Source organism: Schistocerca americana, chromosome X (genome assembly GCF_021461395.2).
Source record: "Schistocerca americana isolate TAMUIC-IGC-003095 chromosome X, iqSchAmer2.1, whole genome shotgun sequence".
NCBI lineage: Eukaryota > Metazoa > Arthropoda > Insecta > Orthoptera > Acrididae > Schistocerca > Schistocerca americana.
Genome location: NC_060130.1, coordinates 138,718,183 through 138,740,500, shown reverse-complemented (window position 1 = coordinate 138,740,500; position 22,318 = coordinate 138,718,183). Strand labels below are relative to the sequence as shown.

At 45.9% G+C, this 22,318-nt stretch overlaps 2 protein-coding genes across 3 annotated transcripts in view; one reads left to right on the top strand and one right to left on the bottom strand.

Annotated features, from left to right (window-relative positions):
- The window catches only part of LOC124554929 (polyhomeotic-proximal chromatin protein), a 313,908-nt gene that overhangs the window by 13,480 nt on the left and 278,110 nt on the right, over positions 1–22,318 (top strand). The gene's annotated exons all lie outside the window — the stretch shown is intronic.
- Positions 1–22,318, bottom strand: part of LOC124555867 (mucin-19-like) — a 166,151-nt gene that overhangs the window by 982 nt on the left and 142,851 nt on the right. The window contains exon 21 of the mRNA XM_047129930.1: positions 4,644–4,766. Coding sequence (XP_046985886.1) covers positions 4,644–4,766 — 123 coding nt within the window. The remainder of the gene's footprint in view (positions 1–4,643; positions 4,767–22,318) is intronic.

Sequence of the window (22,318 nt, the reverse complement as noted above, 5' to 3'; positions counted from 1 at the left end):
ATAACGCCCGCTTTCAGTATGTTAAACTATGTATGTTGTTTGCGCCCGTTTGATATTACAAAAAATAGACTTGCATAATGTTCATGGAACGTCCCAATTCCTACTCAATTATTTGATAAAAGGGATACCATAAATGACAAAAGCCCCACAACATTCTCAATCCACTGTAATGCGGTAGCAACAGGTTTGTATTCCACGAAGTATAGTCTCGATTAGCAAACTAAGAGCTTACAGTGTTCTCATAAAACTGTCAGAACTACTACTTGATGCATGCTTAGATAGCCTGCTCGTCAAACAAATTCTGTAATACGAATTGTTTATGAAAACGGAGCATTATAATAAGGTATATTCGCAGCTAAGCAGCTTCTCGGTGGGATCTGGTCAATTACAGCAGAAAGGGGTAATTTCTGGGCTAACATGTCGAAATAACACACAAAAAGAAGTATTGCCAATGTTTGGCCACAGAATGATAAATATCACAGAGTAATTCATATATACAAAATTACATCACAAGACAACAGAAGACCGTAATGTCGCAGTACACTTAAACATGCTAGATTTTTTTCGTTGAAAACGAAAAAAAAATTTTTCGTTACTTATTACTAAAACTTTCAAGAGCTCGGAAAGGACGTCAGTGTTGTTACTGTTGATGTAGTCTTCGGTCTGATGACTAGACTCGTAAATACTTTCATTGTAAGACTCTTCAGCTGTCCAAACGAACATCTACATCTGATAATTTCATTTTTGTACTATCGTTGAGAATGTCAGATGAACTATTCTGACCGTGAACATCAAGGATATTACTTGAAATAATTTCAGTGAGATAACGCTTTTATTTGACCCTTGGTCTCTCAGCATTTCCAGATGTCCAATATATCCAGTTGATAAATTCAATCGGCAAGAGTAGCGGAGAATCCACAAGGCTCCATGGTGGTCCTAATCGAGGAAAGCTCCAGTGACACTTGTCTCTTTCTGCTTTAAAGTTAAGAGCAAGTCTTAATGAGCATCAAATCATAGGGGCAATGCATTTCTTCGCTATTATAGAAGAACGCTCCTATGTTCTAGTTAACGTGTCCATGTTATTTATACACTAGTCAACATACTACACATGTACATAAATCCGATAATACATATATCGCGTTTTTTCATACAAGCAGGAAAATAGCTGTGATGTAAAATGGAGTGTCAGGCATATGGAGTTGTTGCTGTGATAGATCTGTACCCTGGCTCAATCTTTCGACGTCCATCGTCCGATATATCCTGTAGACTGCATGCTACTCTATTTGTCGAAATTACGTCACTAAGTAACGGCAGTTTCATATGGTACCAGACTATGTCGATGTCTATGATGAAAGAACATTGGTAGCGGTATGACTCAGCTAAGTTCTCTGCTGTCTTCCAGCAACAAGTGGCCGTTTCAATAAACCGCTGAGAGTATATAGTCGGTGTCCCAGTTAAAGTTGTTACACATTCTAATCTCAACGGCGTCTGATGAAATAAGCTGAGCCAGCCACTGTCTAGCAAAAACAGCATCGCTACCCGTGTTCTTCCGTAACAGACATAGACCTAATCTCTGGTAGAACCTGTCACAGACATCGACCTAATCTCTGGTAGAACCTGAAGTTCGGGACTTCGTGACGTGTCCATGCAAAGTAGCACTCGGTTTATTGGTAGCTCCTAATAATGACAATGGAGGAAATCGTCGAAAGCTTGAGACTACATGCAAATCTGACGCGGCACAAATTGTGTGCGGTAATTATTCAAGAATATCACCGCGAAAAACTACGTTGTCACACTTAAAAAGCTGTTCCAATCCTAATAGCGTCCATGTTAGAGAGAGAGAGAGAGAGAGAGAGAGAGAGAGAGAGAGAGAGAGAGAGAGAGAGAGAGAGAGAGAGAGAGGGGGGGGGGGGGGAGAGGGGGGGAGAGAGAGAGAGAGAGAGAGAGAGAGAGAGAGACCGCGTTACTGCCTCTTAGGTGAATGAGTCTAGTCGAGGCCGCTGGAGATTTGCACCTACGAAAAGTATCCACGAAGGATTAAATAGGGCCATGGTACGCCTACCAGAGTTCCTCACAGACGAACGATACATGAATCTGCTGGCACATCATGGAAGTCTGTTCTTCTACAGTACCCCGTTGGTAACGTTTGTATTCAGTATGATAATCCTCCGACCCGTTGCTAAAACCGCTGACAGAGGAGACCTGACGTCCATCTGGTGCAGCACATCTACGCTGCTGTCGAGCGAGACGCACGCGCTGTGACCATTCGGATCTACACTGGCGTCCAAAATTAAAGAAACAAACGGAAATTTTGCAAGACTGTTTTTTTTTGCCACAAAACAGTATAAACAGCTGATAGTATAGAAGAAAGAATACAAAGAATTTAGAACGTAAACAACTGCAAGATGCATGACGGTAGACAAAAATGTTCTTCGTTTTTTCCAACTTAACGGATTTGCACACTCATCCCGACAACTGGTTAATGTTTTCAGTTTGGGTGCGACCTCCTCTGGTAGCAATACAGGCCTGACAAAGATGGGGCATGCTGTGAACGATGTCATCAGTAACGCCCATTCTTCCTGCAGAGCTGGTCGCAGTCTTGGAGAGTGATTGGTGGATGCCGACGCGGTGGAAGCCATCTTCCTAGTGCATACCAGACTTGCTGTATGGGATTCAAATCGGGAGAGAGAGAACAGGCAACGCCATGCGTGCAATATCTTCCGTTTCCATGAAAACATCAACCACCCGTGCTTTATAAGGTCGAGCATTATCGTCCACCAATACTAAGTCCGGGCCCACAGCACATCGCAACAGCCGCAAATAAAGTCCCAAAATCTCGTCACGACACCTGACAGCAGTTAAACCTTGCCGATTTACCCGTACAGTTTCATGAATAAGGGTTCGAGTGGTAAATAGAATCTCGATCCACGCCATTAGGGATCCTCCTATATATCAGTCTTTTTCCACAATGCCCCGAAATCGTGTTCCGCGTTCCCTCCAGATGCGAATCCATCGAGAATCACTCTCCAGACTAAATCGGGACTTACCTGTGAAAACGACATTGGCCCACTGTTCGACTGCCCAGGTGGCATGTTGACGACTCCACTCTAGACGTTCCCGTCTGTGAAGACGCGACAGAGGTGGACATAGAGCAGGTCTCTGACGATAAAGGCCATTCTGCCGAAGCCTTCTGCACACCGTTTGCCTCGATACAACACGTTCAGTGGATGCTGCGAGCTCACGTGCCAGTTGTCGTGGAGTACTAAGGCGGTACTGTCGTGCCCCTACAGTCAACTAACGGTCCTCTCTTCTGATATCACACGTGGTCGGCTCTGCCCTGGTCTTCGGGATACAGTTTCGGTCTCTATCAACTGTTGCCACATTCGGGAAACAACAGAACGATTCACATTAAGCCATCGGTTCACATCAGTTTGCGGCTTTCCTGCTTTCGTTCTTCCTATTGCCCTCCACCACAGAGAGTCTGGTAGGCATCTTCTCTGTGCCATACTGCACCGTCTGTGACTGTGTACACAGCGATTGTGGATGTGGGACTATCCGGCAAATACTACCCCGTTTGATAGGTGCCCTGACGTCATCGGTGGCACGGTTGTCCGTTGACTGGAATGCCATCTTCCGTGCAAAACAAGATCGTACGGACGTCTAGTTGACAGTTTGTATGATTATATTGTGAAATAGACACAGGACGGGGAAATAACGGTTTGTTCCTTTAGTTTGGACGCCAGTGTATATATCGCCCAGCGCTTCCACTGTCGTTCCCGTCATCCAGGAGGAAGGGTGGTTCTGCATGCTACTAGTAGACTTGGGTAAGTACACTTTGTATCTTGCACATTACACTAGAAGATGAAATTATTGACCTGCTAGGAAACACAATGAGGCAACTGCGTTCTATGCTGTAATATTCCTACTAGTCCGTAGGTTCAGTCAATAGGTCGTTCAGATAAAGTTTCTGCTTGCATTTCGAAAGGGAGCTAACTCATCGCAACGTTTTTCCTGTTTACAAGATAGTACAACAGATGTCTCAGGACTAACGGTCCACTATTTCTCGTAATCGGTAGAGCTCAATATTTTCGAAAATAAGGCTTTTTAAGCAAACCAATAAGGAATAATTGAATGATGAAGCTTGAACTGTCTGAAGTTTTAGGTAAGTGAGTAAACATGTCTGTTTCACAATTCAAAATGAAAAGTTGGTACAGAACTAATAGGTTAACTAGAACTGTCAAAAACAAAACTTTTTTGTGTGAGAGGTTGTTTGGTACCTTGGGCCGATGTGATTACATCAAAATCATCTTCCTTGCACTGATGGGTTGAACACCACTTCAGTTTTGTGGACTCTGTTCAACCCTATTTATTTTGTACCACCTTTCGATTCGAAATTCTGAAGTTGAACGCATATCCTACAGTTATCAGGAAACTTCATGTTGTTTACCACACAATTCGTCCTTAACTGGAAAAAAATAAATTTTACCGGAAACGGGTCCATGCTGGTTTCGATAAAAAGTGCTGGTACTTCAGGTTTGGAACAACCTGTAGAATCATCGCAGTTTATGTGATCGTAATTTCGCCTCAACACGCTTCTATGAAATTAATGTTTAAACATGAACAGTGGATAAACATTTGCTCACCTGTCCACCTTGAGCAGTTCTTTCAGAAGATGTAGCTGTCGGCATCTGACCCCCTGCTGCAGACACAGGTCCTGTCTCAATGTTGATTGTCTCTTCCATTGGCACAGCATCTGGATCGAAGCTCTGAAGCAGACACGTGCGTGTCACAGTTACGGAAGATAATGCTCAAAATAAAGCAGTCGTTATAATGAAATCCTCCAACAAGCAATACTAGTGGCCGTCATCCTACAACTAGGATCCAAATAATTCTCGCCAAAGAAGATATTTACACCTATCGCTTCGACACTGCTAAACTTCTAACAGTTTGCTATGCAAAAGTGTCTGTATCTGACAAATATCAGCCTAACTTCACTCATAACCACCCCTCAAGAGAACGTAATATCCTACGTTTTAATTCAAAACAACTAGAAACTAACAGTGCCCCTGACTAGTAAATAAATATCCAGTTAGAAATATCTCCACAGAACCAGACAGCTTATGTAATCAATTGCTTCCACACCTTGGCAGCAATAGTAAAATAGTTTCCCTAAAAATTTTAGTATGACATGTCAAGATGATGATTTCCATCCCAGTGGTTGTGTGTGTGTGTGTGTGTGTGTGTGTGTGTGTGTGTGTGTGGGAGAGAGAGAGAGAGAGAGAGAGAGAGAGCAGTGGAGTACCACCAGTTCGAAAACAAGTTGCACTGCTGTTAGATTTCCCTTCCCCTCTCCTTTATGACGCCATGCAACATTTCCAGACTCCCCCCCTCTGTCACACCTTTCCCCTCCCCCTTCCCCAGAATTCTCCTGACTCTTCCTTTCCCCCTCTGCTGTCCGTGTGTGCTTAGGTGTTTTATTTAAACACTAGCTTGGAGCGTTTGGGTAGTAATTACAACAAAAATAATTTTATAAACATACATTAGGCCTACTGAAAAATTGATGTATTAAAGAGCCATTTCTTTTTCTATGCAATTCTAACAAAAATGATTTGTCGTGGCAACTCTTAAATAGATTTCTTTGATTTAGTTCACAAATTGCGACACCCACTAAACTTTTCGCACTAATTAAGGCTGTAGAAACATGGCCTTTCTGAATGTAATTCTAGCTTCGAAATTGTCTTAGTAGTGACGTATTTTAAAAACCCTTTCCTTCCGTCTTTCACCCCTTAGGTGTGGAATTTCGAAAAATTCCTTTGTAAATGATATCTACACTATAAGATAAACCCCCTCTCCAAAATTCAAGTTTCTGTCCTTAGTGGTTTGGGCTGGGTGATGAAGAGTCAGTGAATGGTCGACTGCGGTTTATTGGGAGAATATTAGGAAAGAGTGGTTCATCTGTAAAGGAGAATGCATATATGACGCACTTGTAACCTATTCGTGAGTACTGCTCGAGTGTTGGCTTCCATACCAGGGCAGACTGAAGGAAGACATTGAAGCAGTTCTGAGTTATGCTGCTAGATTTGTTAACGGTAGGTTCGAACAACGTGCCAGTGTTACAGAGATGCTTCGGGAATTCAAATGGAAATCCCTGGAGTGAAGGCAATGCTCTTTTCAAGAAACACTATTGAGAAAATTTAGAGAACCAGCATTTGAAGCTGACTGCCGAACGATTCTACTGCCACCAACCTACACTGCACATAAGGACCATGAAGATAAGGTACGAGAAATTAGGGCTAATATAGAGGTAGATAGATAGTCGTTTTTCCCACACTCTATTTGCGAGTGGAACAAGAACTGAAATTACTAGCAGTGGTACGGGGTACCCTCTGCCACGCGTTGTACGATGGCTTGCAGGGTGTCTATGTAGATGTTCCAAATTACTGTTTTTGTCATGCAGACTATTAGTAGCAGATCAGCTTCGGACTGTGTGTTGCAGGGAATACATTCCAGAACTGTTTGAACAGACCTGCGTATTCCCTGAAGTTGGAGATATTAATTTCCAGCCAAACAGACATCATATGCTCATATTCTGCATCTGTGATGGCACCACATGTAAATTTCCTGAGAAAGAAGATATATCAGGTATTGCAGTTTCGCAGAGCCTCTCTGCCAAATACAGATATTTGCACAGGAAAATTCCTGTCTTAGTAATGAGCTGGAACATAGCATCATCGGGATGTGCAGCGAGGAGAGATGCATATCATACTGATGTAGCTTGAGCAAGTTTGTGAAGCAGTGGCTGCATAAAGCGTGACGAATCCAGAAAGTGCAGCATTATATGCTTGGTAGAACACTAACAACCAAGCACTCGACAGTGAAGTGAGAATTGTTCATTCTCAAAATGTGGAAAACATGATTACAAGGATATGTGTTCAAGTTGCATTCATTGTGAGCCGTGCTGCAACACTTAACGGTTATATAACAGTGATTCATACAAAGTTTTTCTTAGTATTTGCTAATAGCATTTCACAAAAATGACACTTGACAGATTTATCATACTTTGATTGAATTTCTGTGTTGTAGTTAGAGAAACAATGGTGCCATAGATCTCATCAACATGCTCTGCAGGTGTTAGAAGCTAAGAGTCTGGCAGTTTTGCTGGATTGTCCCCATTATAAGATTTAAAATAACTATTGTTTGAGTCATATGAACGTACAACCTTATATGCTGCAGTAAGTGGTATGTGCCTTTCTGTGAGGGTTGTATGTGAGGCAGTTGGATCACCTTCACAGCCCTCCACATGAATGAGAACACATTCAGAGTTTGCATTCACTACAAATGCTACTCGCTCCTTGTGCAAGAAGAACCCATCATGTTTTAATCAGGCTCCTCCTTATTCTTTTCTGCTTCAGGGCACATTTAGCTGCTGACAATGATAACTGAATGTATGATTCTGACCCTCTTGGGTTTTCGTTAGTGGACAATGAGTGGCATTCATAACTTGCCAAAAATTTATTCCAGCATCAAATTTCAGTTTGACATGCATTGTTTTGTCAATAAATGCAGCAATATGTTGTCTCATGCCACTGCCTATTTATGAATGTACTTACCTACCTTTATCCGCTAAAATTATTTTCGTATTTCTTACTGAGTGAGCCTATTAATTGTACTGTCAGGGAATTGTTTTTCGTATGTGCTTTAGTCGTAGTCTTGGACGTTTTGTTTGTCTTTATCGACCATCATTCAGTTGTCATGTTTTACCTGTATCAAAACCCATAATGTGTTCCATTCCGGCAATTCGACATATATTTCTCGATTAGTTGAACATCATGTCAGTCACTTCATAAATGTGTTTCAGATTCATATTATCTTGTTTGAAAGGGATAGGGTTTGTGTTATCCTTTTATCAGTTGTTTTGGAATCCTTCAGTATGCTTGTCTCAAGTAAGAAACATTGTTGTGACTTTGAATACAACTCAACACACTGTTACAAGACATCCACAATTTATTAGGTCATGGAGGGACACCATACAGAACAAGTACAGAGAAATGATGCATGTAGACTTTTTGACGTGTATAGATTGCCGAAAGGACATGGTGCATGGAAATATAAAGAATATTTGTCTGTCAGGGGCTGCTGGCTCCCGGCTGCAAGCAACTGAGGTGCCGGTGGCAGTGGAGGGAACACAGCCCCACAATTTCCTCCCCCTCCAGGAAAGGCAATTGGATGTCCTAGCAACACAGTGGCTGAACTTGGGTGGTATTGAAGTCATCATTAGGTGCTGTAAGCTGGGGAGCCGTGGTGTCCAGTGGGAGGGTAGGAGGTGCTGGCAGGAAGTGGTAGGTGGCAGGTCAACGCAGGAGGCATCTGTGTCAATGTGGGAGGCATTCCCATCAGTGCAGGTTGTACCTGGATAAGTGTGGAGGCGCCTGCATAAGGTAAGAAAGAGGTGCCGGAGGTGGCTGTGTAGGTCCAGGAAGCGCCTGCAGCAGGGAGGTGTCAGTGCTAGAGGCAGTCGTGTGGGTGCTGGATATACCTGCGGCAGTGTGGGAGGCGTCCGCATCTTTCTCATATTATCCAAGGCTAGAGGGGCTAAATGGAAGAGCTGCATGGTACTCCTGTTGTTGTTGCCAATGAAGTTATCCATTATTGCGATGTTTCCTGGTTGGGTCTGGAACGGCTTTCTCTTCACCCGGCGGGCTTGCTGCCATACACCAATGTGTGCACAAAGAGCGTCAGTGCTGTCACCCCCGCCCACCCTTCCCCCCTCCCTCGTCACTTCAATCGGAGAAAGCAGAAAACATCATTCGAGAATGGATCCACAGAATGAAAGGTGCACTGACAAACGTCTCTGTTGGGTATAGAAGGAGAAGAATTGGATCCCTCAGCAGGGGGCTGGTAGATTATATCATGAGAAAACAATCGATGCAAGTAGGAATAATATTAGCGTGAGTGATGAATGACTGAAGCTTGTTCTGGAAAGTGGGCTAATCGGTACAACAAGCGAGGGGGGAGACATGGTCTGAAAAAGGGCACACCAGACTAAGAGAATAAGGCCAGGTCCTGAAAATATGGGAAAATACTGTGAAGAGTGGAAGGCAGGGTCCTGAAAAGGAAGCCAACGAACATAAAAATAAGAAGTGGGAGACCTTTCCTGTAAAGGAGGCTAACAAACAGATCAACTAAGAGAGGAAGGCCAGATCCTGAAAAGGAGGCCAATGAACGTAACGAGAAAAGGGAGGCCATTCCTGAAGAGAAGAACAACTAACAGAACAATGAAAAGAGACCGTTCCTGAAATTGAGGTTAACTAATAGAAAAGGAGGCCATAACAAAAAGGAGTTACTGGTGTCTGCGTCCATTATCAGAAAGATGGCGAAGTATTGGTGGAGCTGTAGGCATAAGTTACCAAACCCACAATGCGACGAAGCGGAGGTGGAGTCGTTTGGCACAGGCTCGGTGGAACATTGCGATGGTGCACTGAAAAACGCATGAGCTTATACTGTTTAACAGAGCCACGAAGTGGTCGAAGGTGGCCATATAACTACCTTTGCTGTAGAAGCATGCAAAAGGTCCATAGTGGAGCACTTGTGTTGTGACTTGGAACACAATGAAAGATACTATTACAAGGAATGCACAGTTTATTAGGTCACGTACTGACATTATAACAGCTATTAGGTCTTGGAGTGACACCGTACAGAACAAGTACAGACAAATGACGAGTGTAGACTTGCCGATTTGTACAGACAATCGGCTGGAGCCGGTGCATGGCAATATAAAGAGCATTGCTGGCTCTTGGCTGCAAGCGACTGAGACACTAGACAACAATATGCGACCTCTGGAGGGGACCTGTAGCTGTGGAACAGTGCACTACTCGAAACTGCATGATGCATGCCATGGTAATAGCAGCAAAGGTGTAGTATTGTACAAGTTACTACAAATATCTACTCCCATGTTCCTGGTTTTCTGCAGCAACATTGTCATATATACACAGTATTTGGCTTTACCCTTTTAGGTGATGGTACAGCATCGCCCTCACGGGTTGTTTTATGTTACCAGCATCAATTTCTGATAGTATCTCTCGAAATAGCAGGTACTTTGGGCTGAAACGAAGTTCTTGAAAATCCATGTTCATTTCCAAAGCAAATTCATCAGGATTTGTAAGCAGTGACATGATAACATTTGTCTTGCAACAGCATGGTGGGATACAATAATTGATCAATTGATTGTAAATTGGAGGGCATAACTGGATCATTTTTCTGTAGTATTGCAGGACCAGTCAGTCATTATGAAGTTACTTTGAAGACTGTGCTTCATCTATTCAGACACGATACTGGCTATGTAACTACATTAGCTGGCTAAGGATTTTATAGGGAGAAAAAAAAACATGATTTACATATTGTTATTGGATACTTGAATTGTGGCCGAGTGGTTCTAGGCGCTTCAGTTTGGAACCGCGCGACCGCTACGGTCGCAGGTTCGAATCCTGCCTCGGATATGGATGTGTGTGATGTCCTTAGGTTAGTTAGGTTTAACTAGTTCTAGGGGACTGATGACCTCAGATGTAAAGTCCCATTGTGCTCAGAGCCATTTGAACCATTTTTGATACTTGAATTAATTCTCACTGTTTGGTGAACAGAAAACAAAAACATGTTTATTTTAATAGAATGGTACAACATAATTTATTGAAAGTGGTGTCTTTCGGTAGCTGCAACCATTTTCCATATTTTGGGAGCCCTAAGGATTTCACAATTACAAAAAAACCAGGGTCTTTTGAAGTGATCCACTCATGGATCCAGTTTTTGAGATAATTAAAAGGTGTGAAGTACAGTTCAGGAAAGGCCCTCCTGCATGAAACGAAACATATGGTAAACAGAAGGGGGTGATGTCTGATGAGTATGGCAGGTGGGTACGATATACACCCCATCGAAGTCCCTTCAAGGTTTCCTTCACTTGGTTTGCAGCATGTGGTTTGGCACTGTCATGAAGCAGAATGACTTTGCCATGTGTGTGTGAGCATATTGTGGATGTTTGTCTTTAGGTGCATGACTGAGACTGAGTAATTGTGCATTGTAGCTCTCAGCATTCGATGTTCAAACTGGATGCTGCAGCCCACAGTACAACACTCTTACAAGGACCCATTTTGTCACTCACCTCAAAAGCATTATATTTGAATCATTGAAACCAATTTTTGCACATTATTTCTAACAGAGCATGTTTTGCAGATGCTTCCACTAACAAACGACGATTTTCCATAGCATATTGGTTGAGATGAAAGTTGAAGAGTAACGCTTTCTGCAAATGCTGTTTGATAGGTATAAAAACCCAACGTATTCAATGCACTAAACAGTTAAGTTCTTTTCACTCCGCACAGAAGTCGCATACAGATCGGAATGCGTAATTCTTTTACTCTTAAACAGCTCTCGTTTCCCTTTCTTCTATTCTGTGCTACTACAACTATTGCCTTGTCTTTGTGAATAGCGAAAGTAATTCAAGCTCCCAATACTTACTGCACATAGATATACACTCCTGGAAATGGAAAAAAGAACACATTGACACCGGTGTGTCAGACCCACCATACTTGCTCCGGACACTGCGAGAGGGCTGTACAAGCAATGATCACACGCACGGCACAGCGGACACACCAGGAACCGCGGTGTTGGCCGTCGAATGGCGCTAGCTGCGCAGCATTTGTGCACCGCCGCCGTCAGTGTCAGCCAGTTTGCCCTGGCATACGGAGCTCCATCGCAGTCTTTAACACTGGTAGCATGCCGCGACAGCGTGGACGTGAACCGTATGTGCAGTTGACGGACTTTGAGCGAGGGCGTATAGTGGGCATGCGGGAGGCCGGGTGGACGTACCGCCGAATTGCTCAACACGTGGGGCGTGAGGTCTCCACAGTACATCGATGTTGTCGCCAGTGGTCGGCGGAAGGTGCACGTGCCCGTCGACCTGGGACCGGACTGCAGCGACGCACGGATGCACGCCAAGACCGTAGGATCCTACGCAGTGCCGTAGGGGACCGCACCGCCACTTCCCAGCAAATTAGGGACACTGTTGCTCCTGGGGTATCGGCGAGGACCACTCGCAACCGTCTCCATGAAGCTGGGCTACAGTCCCGCACACCGTTAGGCCGTCTTCCGCTCACGCCCCAACATCGTGCAGCCCGCCTCCAGTGGTGTCGCGACAGGCGTGAATGGAGGGACGAATGGAGACGTGTCGTCTTCAGCGATGAGAGTCGCTTCTGCCTTGGTGCCAATGATGGTCGTATGCGTGTTTGGCGCCGTGCAGGTGAGCGCCACAATCAGGACTGCATACGACCGAGGCACACAGGGCCAACACCCGGCATCATGGTGTGGGGAGCGATCTCCTACACTGGCCGTACACCACTGGTGATCGTCGAGGGGACACTGAATAGTGCACGGTACATCCAAACCGTCATCGAACCCATCGTTCTACCATTCCTAGACCGGCAAGGGAACTTGCTGTTCCAACAGGACAATGCACGTCCGCATGTATCCCGTGCCACCCAACGTGCTCTAGAAGGTGTAAGTCAACTACCTTGGCCAGCAAGATCTCCGGATTAGTCCCCCATCGAGCATGTTTGGGACTGGATGAAGCGTCGTCTCACGCCGTCTGCACGTCCAGCACGAACACTGGTCCAACTGAGGCGCCAGGTGGAAATGGCATGGCAAGCCGTTCCACAGGACTACATCCAGCATCTCTACGATCGTCTCCATGGGAGAATAGCAGCCTGCATTGCTGCGAAAGGTGGATATACACTGTACTAGTGCCGACATTGTGCATGCTCTGTTGCCTGTGTCTATGTGCCTGTGGTTCTGTCAGTGTGATCATGTGATGTATCTGACCCCAGGAATGTGTCAATAAAGTTTCCCCTTCCTGGGACAATGAATTCACGGTGCTCTTATTTCAATTTCCAGGAGTGTATTATAAACTTTTCCATATAGCTGGATATATGAACATGCTCAATTAGGAATGTAGTTCTGTGCCTATATCTGGCACTGTGGGGTCATACGTATTAGTATGTGTTGATGAATAGCATACATCAAATTACTGGCTAATGTCCTCTTCTGCCACTTGTATCTTCTGATGTGCAAACTCTGGCAAATTCTTCCATAGCGAATCATGTCCACAGCTCGTGGTCTGGTGGCTACCATTGCTGCCTCTGGATCATGGGGTCCCGGGTTCAATTCACAGGTGGGTTGGGGATTTTCTCTGCCCGGGGACTGGGTGTTTGTGTTGTCCTCATCTTTTTGTCATCATCATCATCATCATCATCATTCGTGACGGTGGATAAACTGGACTGAGTAAACAAATTGGAAGGTGTGAAAAATTGGGGCTTTGTATGGGCGCTGATGACTGCACAGTTGAGCGCCCAAGAAAACCAAACATCATAGCGAATCATAAAAGCTATTTACTTCTGGCAGCCAACTGATGCATTCATCAATAGCATGTTGGACTGGATAGCTCACATACTCGAACCTACCCGAGTGCTCCATTTCATCAAGATGCCTCAGGGTCACATCACATACATACCGAACACATTATTACACATGCAACATTGACAACTGTAAAACGTATGGCCACCCTCCAATGTGGTGTTCTGCTTTACAGCTCAGGTATCTGTTTGGGGGAAAAATCAGATGTGTTCTGGGTGTGATTCTTCTTTTCAGTTCAGCTTTACTCATGAAACAGTTGTAGATCATCCAAAATTGTCTCAGAGATGGCAGGACCTGGCTGCGGGATGCCTGTCGTCCCCCACTCAGCAGGAACAGTTGCTGCTAACGCCCACTTCTGCAGTGCCCACAGCTCGTGGATTCTGAGAAACCTACTCTTGGCCCATACGTGCACTGTACAGCTGCTGCCTGCACCTGCAGGTGCATATGTCACAACCTGCAGTGGAGAGGTGGTAGTGGGAAGTACTGAAAAAGTCAAAACTAACAGAGAGCGTGTTCAAACCAGAGTTTAGAGAGGTGGTGGTGGTGGTGGTCGTGAAAAAGTCATAATCTACAGGGAGCATAATGAGATATTCACTCTGCAGCGGAGTGTGCGCTGATATGAAACTTCCTGTCAGATTAAAACTGTGTGCCCTTCGCAGGAGAGCTTCTGTAAAGTTTGGAAGGTAGGAGACGAGGTACTGGCAGAAGTAAAGCTGTGAGTACCGGGCGTGAGTCGTGCTTCGGTAGTTCAGTTGGTAGAGCACTTGCCCGCGAAAGGCAAAGGTCCCGAGTTCGAGTCTCGGTCGGGCACACAGTTTTAATCTGCCAGGAAGTTTCATACAGGGAGCATGTTCAAACCAGGCAATTCGCATCCACAACTGGCTGTTCTGCTCACTCGGAACACGTGCACAAACATTTCTTGTAATGTACGCATTGGGGGTGTATGCTGCTCTAACGTTCATGTGGAAATTTTTTACAGATTAATTGTAATATAAAAGGGTGCACAGATATAGCACTCCAAAATAGTTTAAGTAGAACACCTGAACACACACAGACAGGGGAGAGAGTAGATGGGAGTGGGCAGTTGTGAGGGGAGGGCGTTTAACTAGGGTGTGGCCAAGGGTGTGACCTTCAGGATGTAGAAGAGGTGGTGATCTTGAAGGGAGAGGGGATATCTGGCAATGCTGCTTGACATTACAGGGGGGAGAGGGAGGCTAATCTGACAACAATGCAGTCTGTTGTTGAACGCCACTGTTAAATAAAATACTTATATTGAACTGCAGTGTTTGCATATAGTTATCCTTGTATACTCCCACATTTTATGCCAGTGGTCTTGTATTTATGAAAGTCATATAAACAACGAGGCTGTATTATATAGTATGTTCCTGTATAGAGACTTTTGTTTAGTGTTGAGTGTTCCCATGAGAGAACAGTATCTTCAGATCAAGAGGGGCTGATATATTTTGTAATATAATGTATCAAAGGCTGTAGCAAAAAGTCCCAGAGGAAATCTCAATAATTAACAGGCTACTTTCAAGATATGGTATGGTAAGAAAAGAGATCCTGTCTTACCGTCACGACTTCAGGAATTGAGAAGTCACCGAAATAGACCGGGATTACGTCTTCTCCGAAGTTAAGAGAGGCACATTTAATCGTCACCAAAGGCACCGCCTCAAGTTGTGACAAAAAGTGTGCCGTTTGAGCATCACTTGCTGTCACTGCCCCTCTTGTAGGTGTTGGCTGCACAGGCTGAAGCAGGTAGACAGAAAAGTGAAGAAGCAGATAACGCTCAGAATACGTTGTTTGTGGTATTTTTGTCTGACGCTTAAACGAGATGTGTATAGTCCATCCAACAGAGATGTTCATATGATTAGTGAAGTTCAAGTCACACTGGTTAGATATCAGGCACAGTATACAATTTGTGAAGGTAAGTTAAACGAGAGCTTTTAATTTCTAAAGAAAAAGAAGTTGAAGTGTCCTGCTATTATTCTGTTGGTTAAGATTCCTGTTACAAATTGTGTAAAGGAAGTCTTACAGATGGTAGAGAAAAAGGTCCAAACACCACTGAGCCAGCAGTTGCATTTAAGGCAAACAAAGCAGCCTGTTCCCACAGGGGCTCATGGTTCTTTCGTGAGTTCGTGCGTGGCACACACGGGGTCCGAGCTATTGCAGCTCATTCTTCAGTCCCTAACTGCTTTTATTCCTCCCTGCCCCCTCCCTCTCTATCCCCACTCCTTCCCCGTTGCTACCTCCTTCCCCTCTCTTGGTGTTCTGCTTTATGTAGACCTGGCTATTCCTCTGGTTTCCTGTACTGGTTGCAATTTTGTTCCTTTTGCCGGTTCTTTCACTCTTTTGGCATTTGGGTCCCTACTTGAGGTTTGACCTCCACTTCAAAATTTCCTGTTTTTAGTGTGAGCCATATGGGCAAGAACTCACTCCCTAGCATCTACAGTGTGGATTCCTCTCCCCTCTCCCTTCCCCACTGTAACCCCCTTCTATCCTGCTAGGTCACCAGTACCTGTAGCCAGTCTGTGTGGTGGGGCTGTTATGTACCCATAGGGCGGAGCCCCCTGACAACACAGGGATCACACTACTGATATCTCAGTTGTTCCCTCCCCATGTATGCCAAGGAGTAGTTGCTTGTCTTCTTGGAGCATCGGAACTCCCGGCAATGGCCACCGTGCCCGACAGCATTTGCTGTGGCTGGGTGGCGCCCCAGAGTCCCTGGTTGGAGTGGGTGGTATCAGGGTGGATGCTTGGCACATGAAGCGTATCAACCTGCAATAATCTGGCCGTTCTCACATGGCCGTCTCTCTGAATGGTAAAGGATCCTTAAATGCTGTCTCGTATGACCTGGCAGCATTCCATTCCCTGGCTACCCCATGGGAGGAGAGCTAGGCTCGCTGTCTTGGGCTGAAACCTTTCCCCTGTTACCTCATCTGTACTAGGACGGATGGGGACACATTTACTGCCACAAAGCCATTGTTTTTCGTGGAAAATATCGAGGACAAGTCTGGTGAAGTGGAGCCTATTAGTAAGATGCGGTCGGGCTCCCTGTTGATCAAAGCTTCTTCTGCCACCCAATCCGCAGCTCTTCGTGCCTGTGATCGTCTTAGCAACGTCCCGGTGTCTATCACTCCTCAGAAATCTCTGAATAAGGTCCAGGGAATCACTTTTCATAGGGACCTCACCCTTCAAACTGATGAACTCCAGGCTAATCTGGAGCGGCGTGGTGTTCATATTGTTCGACGTGTGCAGAAGGGTCGCAGAGACAATCGCACCGATACTGGCGCCTTCATCCTGGCCTTCGAGGTGGATACCCTCCCAGAGAAGGTCAAGGTTATGTGCTACAGATGTGACGTGAAGCTGTACATCCTTCCACCTATGCGGTGCTTTCGGTGTTTGCGTTTTGGGCATATGTCTTCCCGCTGTATGGCGGACCCTTTGTGTGGTGACTGTGGCCACCCCATCCATGGGGGAACCCCTTGTGTTCTGCCTCCTGTGTATTTTAATTGTGCTGACAGCCAGTCTTCTTGCTCACCGGATTGCCCGGCTTACAAGAGAGAAAGAAGATACAGGAATATAAGTCCCTGGATCGCCTGTCTTACAATGAGGTTCGCCAAAAGTATGAGAGACTCCATGTGCTGACACTATCTTCAACTTTTGCCTCAGTTTCTTCCTTTAATCCTCCTCCTCCTACTCCCTCATCCTTACCCCAGCCCCACCCCACTCTCCCCTCCCATTTCCACGACCTCCTGTCAGGGAGTCGCCCTCTCGCCCCCACCCCGGACAAAGAAGTGCCCCCCTTCTTCGGCATATGCCGGTGATCGCGCACCCTCCAGAGAACCCTCTCCCTGGTGTCTCTCAGGCGAGAAGACTGTTAACACCACTTGGCCACGAGGTGCACTATCTGTGGGCCGCAAGGTCGCCCACTCTCTTTTGGTTCCCGATCTTGCAGACGCCTGTACTCCCCTTTTGTCCTGTCCTCCTCCACCTCAGAAAGAGAAAGAGATAAAGAAACATAAGTCCCAAGAGAAGGCGTCTCCGGTGCCCCCGGAGGTGCCAACTCCCCTCTCGCAACCTGAGTCTGACATCTTATTTACGGATGTCACCCCCATCCTTGTCGGTGAGAACTACTGACCAAGTGACCTGACCTCCTCCTCGGCTCCTTCATGCCTACCTTGGACTCACGCCACACGATCATCCAGTGGAACTGCACCGGCTACTATTGTCACCTACTGGCAATGCAACGTCTTGTCTCCCCTTATTCTGTGTTCTGTCTTGTTCTCCAAGAAACACATTTCCGTGACTACCACTCTCCACTTTACATACTTATCAGGCATTCTGTTGGAACCATGCTGACCCTGGGACAGCATCTGGTGGGGTCTGCACTTAAGTTCACTTCGATGTCCTTAGTGATTGGATCCCCCTACATACCACCTTAGAAGTGATAGCGGTTAGGGTGCAAACGACTCTGGCAATCACCATTTGCAATGTCTACCTCCCTTCAGCTAGGCCACTTGCTTACGTTGCACTATCTATCTTACTTCAGCAATTCCCGCCCTAGTTTCTCCTCCTTAGTTATTTCAATGCCCACCATCCACTGTGGGGGAGTGCTACATCAACGGCTCGGGTATCCTAATCGACCAACTTATCATGGACTTCGATTTGTGTCTCCTCAACAATGGTTCCCCTACCCACTTCACTGCTGCTCATGCCACCTTCTGTGCTATCGATCTCGCGATCTCCTCCCCTGCCCTCGCGGCTTCCCTACATTGGTCATCCCATGACGACCTTTGTGACAGTGACCATTTCCGAGTGACACTATCATTCCCTTGTTGCCATCAGGCAGATAGGCCCTCACGTTGGGCATTCCGCAGGGCCAATTGGCCTTTCTACGTGTCTTCTGTCCACTTTGACACCTCCCTCTCGAATTCCATTGATGTAGTTGTGCAAGGCATCTCTGCCACTCTTCTTCATGCTGCTGGCACTTCTGTCCCCCTATCCACAGGGCCACCTCGTCATCGATCTGTACCGTGGTGGACCAAAGACGTCGCAGGCGCTGCAGTGATTTAAGCGACATCCCTCCCAGACCAACCTCCTCACTTTTACGCATCTTCGTGCTAAGGCTCGTTACATTATTAAGCGGAGTAAAAAGGAATGCTGGGAACGCTATGTTTCCTCCCTGGGGACATTTGCCTCTTTATCACAGGTTTGGTCGAAGGCCTGTAGCGTTCTAGGCCACCAGCAACAGTCAACTGTCCAGGGTCTGAACATTCAAGGAGCTCTGTGCACTGATCCATTGGTCCTTGGAGAACACCTTGTGACACACTTTGTGATGGCATCATCATCCGCTTCCTATCCTCCTGCCTTTCTCCAGCAGAAACGCAGAGTTGAGCAGACCCCCCTCCATTTCATCCTGCTCCACGTTGAGCCCTACAATGCTCCTTTCACTGAATGGGAATTGGTGCACGCTGTTAGCTCTTCACGAGAGACAGCCACAGGGCCAGACAACATTCACAATTAGATGATTCAACACTTTGACTTTCCCCAGAGGCAACAGCTCCTCACAGTCTTCAATCACATCTGGCTCACGGGTGCTTTTCCATCTCAAAGACAGTATAGTTATCCCCATCCTTAAGCCCAGGAAAATACCAACGTCTCTCGACAGCTGCCACTCCATTACCCTTACAAATGTGTTTTGTAAACTGCTTGAAAGCATGGTCAACTCCAGATTATGTTGGGTACTCGAATCTCGGTACCTTTTGTCACTATATCAGTGTGGCTTCTGGGCAGGGCGATCTCCGACTAACCGTTTACTCCGATTGGAATCGGCCATCTGACAGGCTTTTACTCACCACCGGAACCTTGTCGCAGTGTTGTTTGACCTACATAAGGTGTATGACATGGCTTGGCGCCATCACATTTTAGTTACCCTCCATGACTGGGACTTCCGTGGTCCCCTTCCAATTTTTATCCGCGAGTTTTTATCTTACCGGCTCTTCCGGGTTCGAGTTGGCACTTCACTCAGCACCCCTCAGATTCAAGAGAATGGTATCCCACAGGGTCCTGTGCTAAGTGTCACGATCTTCCTTATTGCCATAAATGGGCTTGTGACATCTGTTGGGCCTCTGGTTACCCCGGCGTGGGCCACTGCCCATGGCTTCCAGTTTTCCTCAACCATAACGCGGGTTATGCATTTTTGTCATCGACCCACAGTACACCCTGATCCAGAGCTTTATTTAGGCAACCAGATCCTTGATGTTGCAACACAGTCCCGCTTCTTGACCCTTATTTTTGATAACAAGCTGACATGGCTGTCCCACAGTCGACACCTAAAGACTACATGCTTGTGGAAGCTTAATGCTCTCCGCCTCCTGGCCCACACATCTTGGGGTGCAGACCGTTCTACTCTTCTCCGTCTTTACTGTGCTCTGGTTTTGTCCAGACTCGATTATGATAGTCAGGTTTATGGCTCAGCCGCTCGTTCCACTTTGAAACTCCTTGACCCTGTCCATCATTGTGGGGTAAATCTAGCTATTGGTGCCTTTCGTACTAGTCCTGTTGATAGTCTCCTCACAGAAGCAGGGATTCCCCCGCTACACATCCGACGGAGCCAAATCCTCGTTTCTTATGCAGTCGCCAATCGCTAATTCCCTGACCATCCCTGTGCTCTTCGACAATGGGGGATGTCTTCCTCCTAACACCCACCCACGGGTGGGATTTCCAGCTGGTATGCGTCTCGCTACCCTCTGCTGGGATCTCCATCTCCACACACTGGACTGTGCCCCATGTCTTTCCGCCCGTACCCCCCCTTGGATGGTGCCTAGACCACAGATTAGGACCGCTCTCTTCCAGGGTCCCAAGGCTGTTGCTCCTATGGTTTACCAGCGTCGTGTATGTGCCATCCTTTCAGAGTTCCAGGGTGCCACCATCCTTTACACTGATGGTTCTAAGACTACTGATAAGGTGGGATACGCTTTGACATCTCGTACCAGCTTCGAGCACCATTTGTTGCCAGGATCATGTAGTGTATTTACAGCAGAGCTTCTAGCCCTTTACAGGGCCCTCCTTTTTGTTTCTCAGACTTCCCTCCATAGTGTTTTAATTTGTTCAGACCCCATGAGCAGCCTTCAGGCTATTGATCGATGCTACTCTCGTCACCCCTTGGTCTCTGCCATCCATGACCTTGCCCTTTAGCATGCCGCCTGTTCAGTACTCTTCCTCTGGGTCCCAAGTCATGTGGGAATCCCAGGGAATGAACTGGCTGACTGTTTGGCTAGAGAAGCGGATACTTACCCCCTTTTCCTTTCACGATTCCAGCTGCAGATATGCAGATCTATGTCAAATCTCTCTTCGCCCAACAGTGGAATGCCATCTGGAACGCTACTGCTCATAGTAATAAACTACGCACAATCAGGGAGTTTGCCGGCCGAAGTGTCCGTGCGGTTAAAGGCGCTGCAGTCTGGAACCGCAAGACCGCTACGGTCGCAGGTTCGAATCCTGCCTCGGGCATGGATGCCTGTGATGTCCTTGGGTTAGTTAGGTTTAACTAGTTCTAAGTTCTAGGGGACTAATGACCTCAGCAGTTGAGTCCCATAGTGCTCAGAGCCAATCAGGGAGTTTACTGCAGTTTAGGGCACTTCTTTCCACCCCTCTCAGAAGGAGTCAACTGTTTTATGTCGTTTACGCATTGGCCATACCCAGCTCACCCATTGTTTCCTCCTACATAACAACCCACCCCCGCAATGTGGTTGTGGTGCCAGACTGACGATATTTCTTATACTGGTGGCATGTCCCCTTCTTTCGACCCTTCGTGCTAAGTATAGTGTTCCCGCTTCCTTAAATTTAATATTAGCGGACGATCCACGGATGGTAGACCTGGTCCTTGGTTTCCTCCGTGAAAGTGGTTTTTATTTCCAGATATAAGGTTCTCCTTTCGTCTTGGAGCAGGGGTTGGTTGGTTGTGATCGGGACTCCTTTTGCTGTCTTCACAGTCTGTGACCCCATGAACGCCTCCCACCCCCTTTTTCCAGTTTTTAGATTTGGTCTCACCTTTTATGCTTACACTGTGTGTGTTTAATGTTCATTCTTTTATAATTTGACTCTCGTGACTGAATCTGTTCCCTTTTAACAGACTCTCTTTCTTATGTGACCCCCTTTGGAATCTGGGACTGGTGACCTCGCCGTTTGGTCCTATACTCTATTAATCAGTCAATAGACTCAGTGGGGATGAAGCAAATGAAGATGCAACGACATGGAATAATATGAGTGAAAACCGTTTAAAAATACTTAACTTCCTGCAAAGTAATGAATATATTGTGACAGATGAAATTATGCCCCACACCAGTGTTTGTACTTGGATTTATTGCTTATTGTGAGCAGTCACCTTAACTATCAAATATCTGAGTACGACTTGAGACTGGATTCAAACTTTTAATGTCCCAAGTCTTCTTTTATTTTAGTCGTGATTTCCGCTCACTACTTAAGGGCCGTTCACAGTGTTACTTATCTACATACAGGGTGTCCCATTTAACTTGACCACCCTAAATAACTGTTCGTCCAGATGCAAATTACAAAATGTTTGAAGCAAATGTTCTTTAGCCGTCGGGGGGACATCAATCAGCATGATTGTCTTCATTGTAGCTTTGTTTTTTACAAAGATATGAACAGCGGTATGACTTTTTTAAATGGCACCCTGTATTTTTTATTCGGTACTTCATTTCCCCTCCTAAAGACCTATTCGAAAATGTCTCACAGTGTACCATTCACTGAAACACAACGTTATTAATTACATAACACAACATTGACGTTGACACTCCCAGCGCTTAGTGCAGGTGCTCGGGGTAATGGAACACAT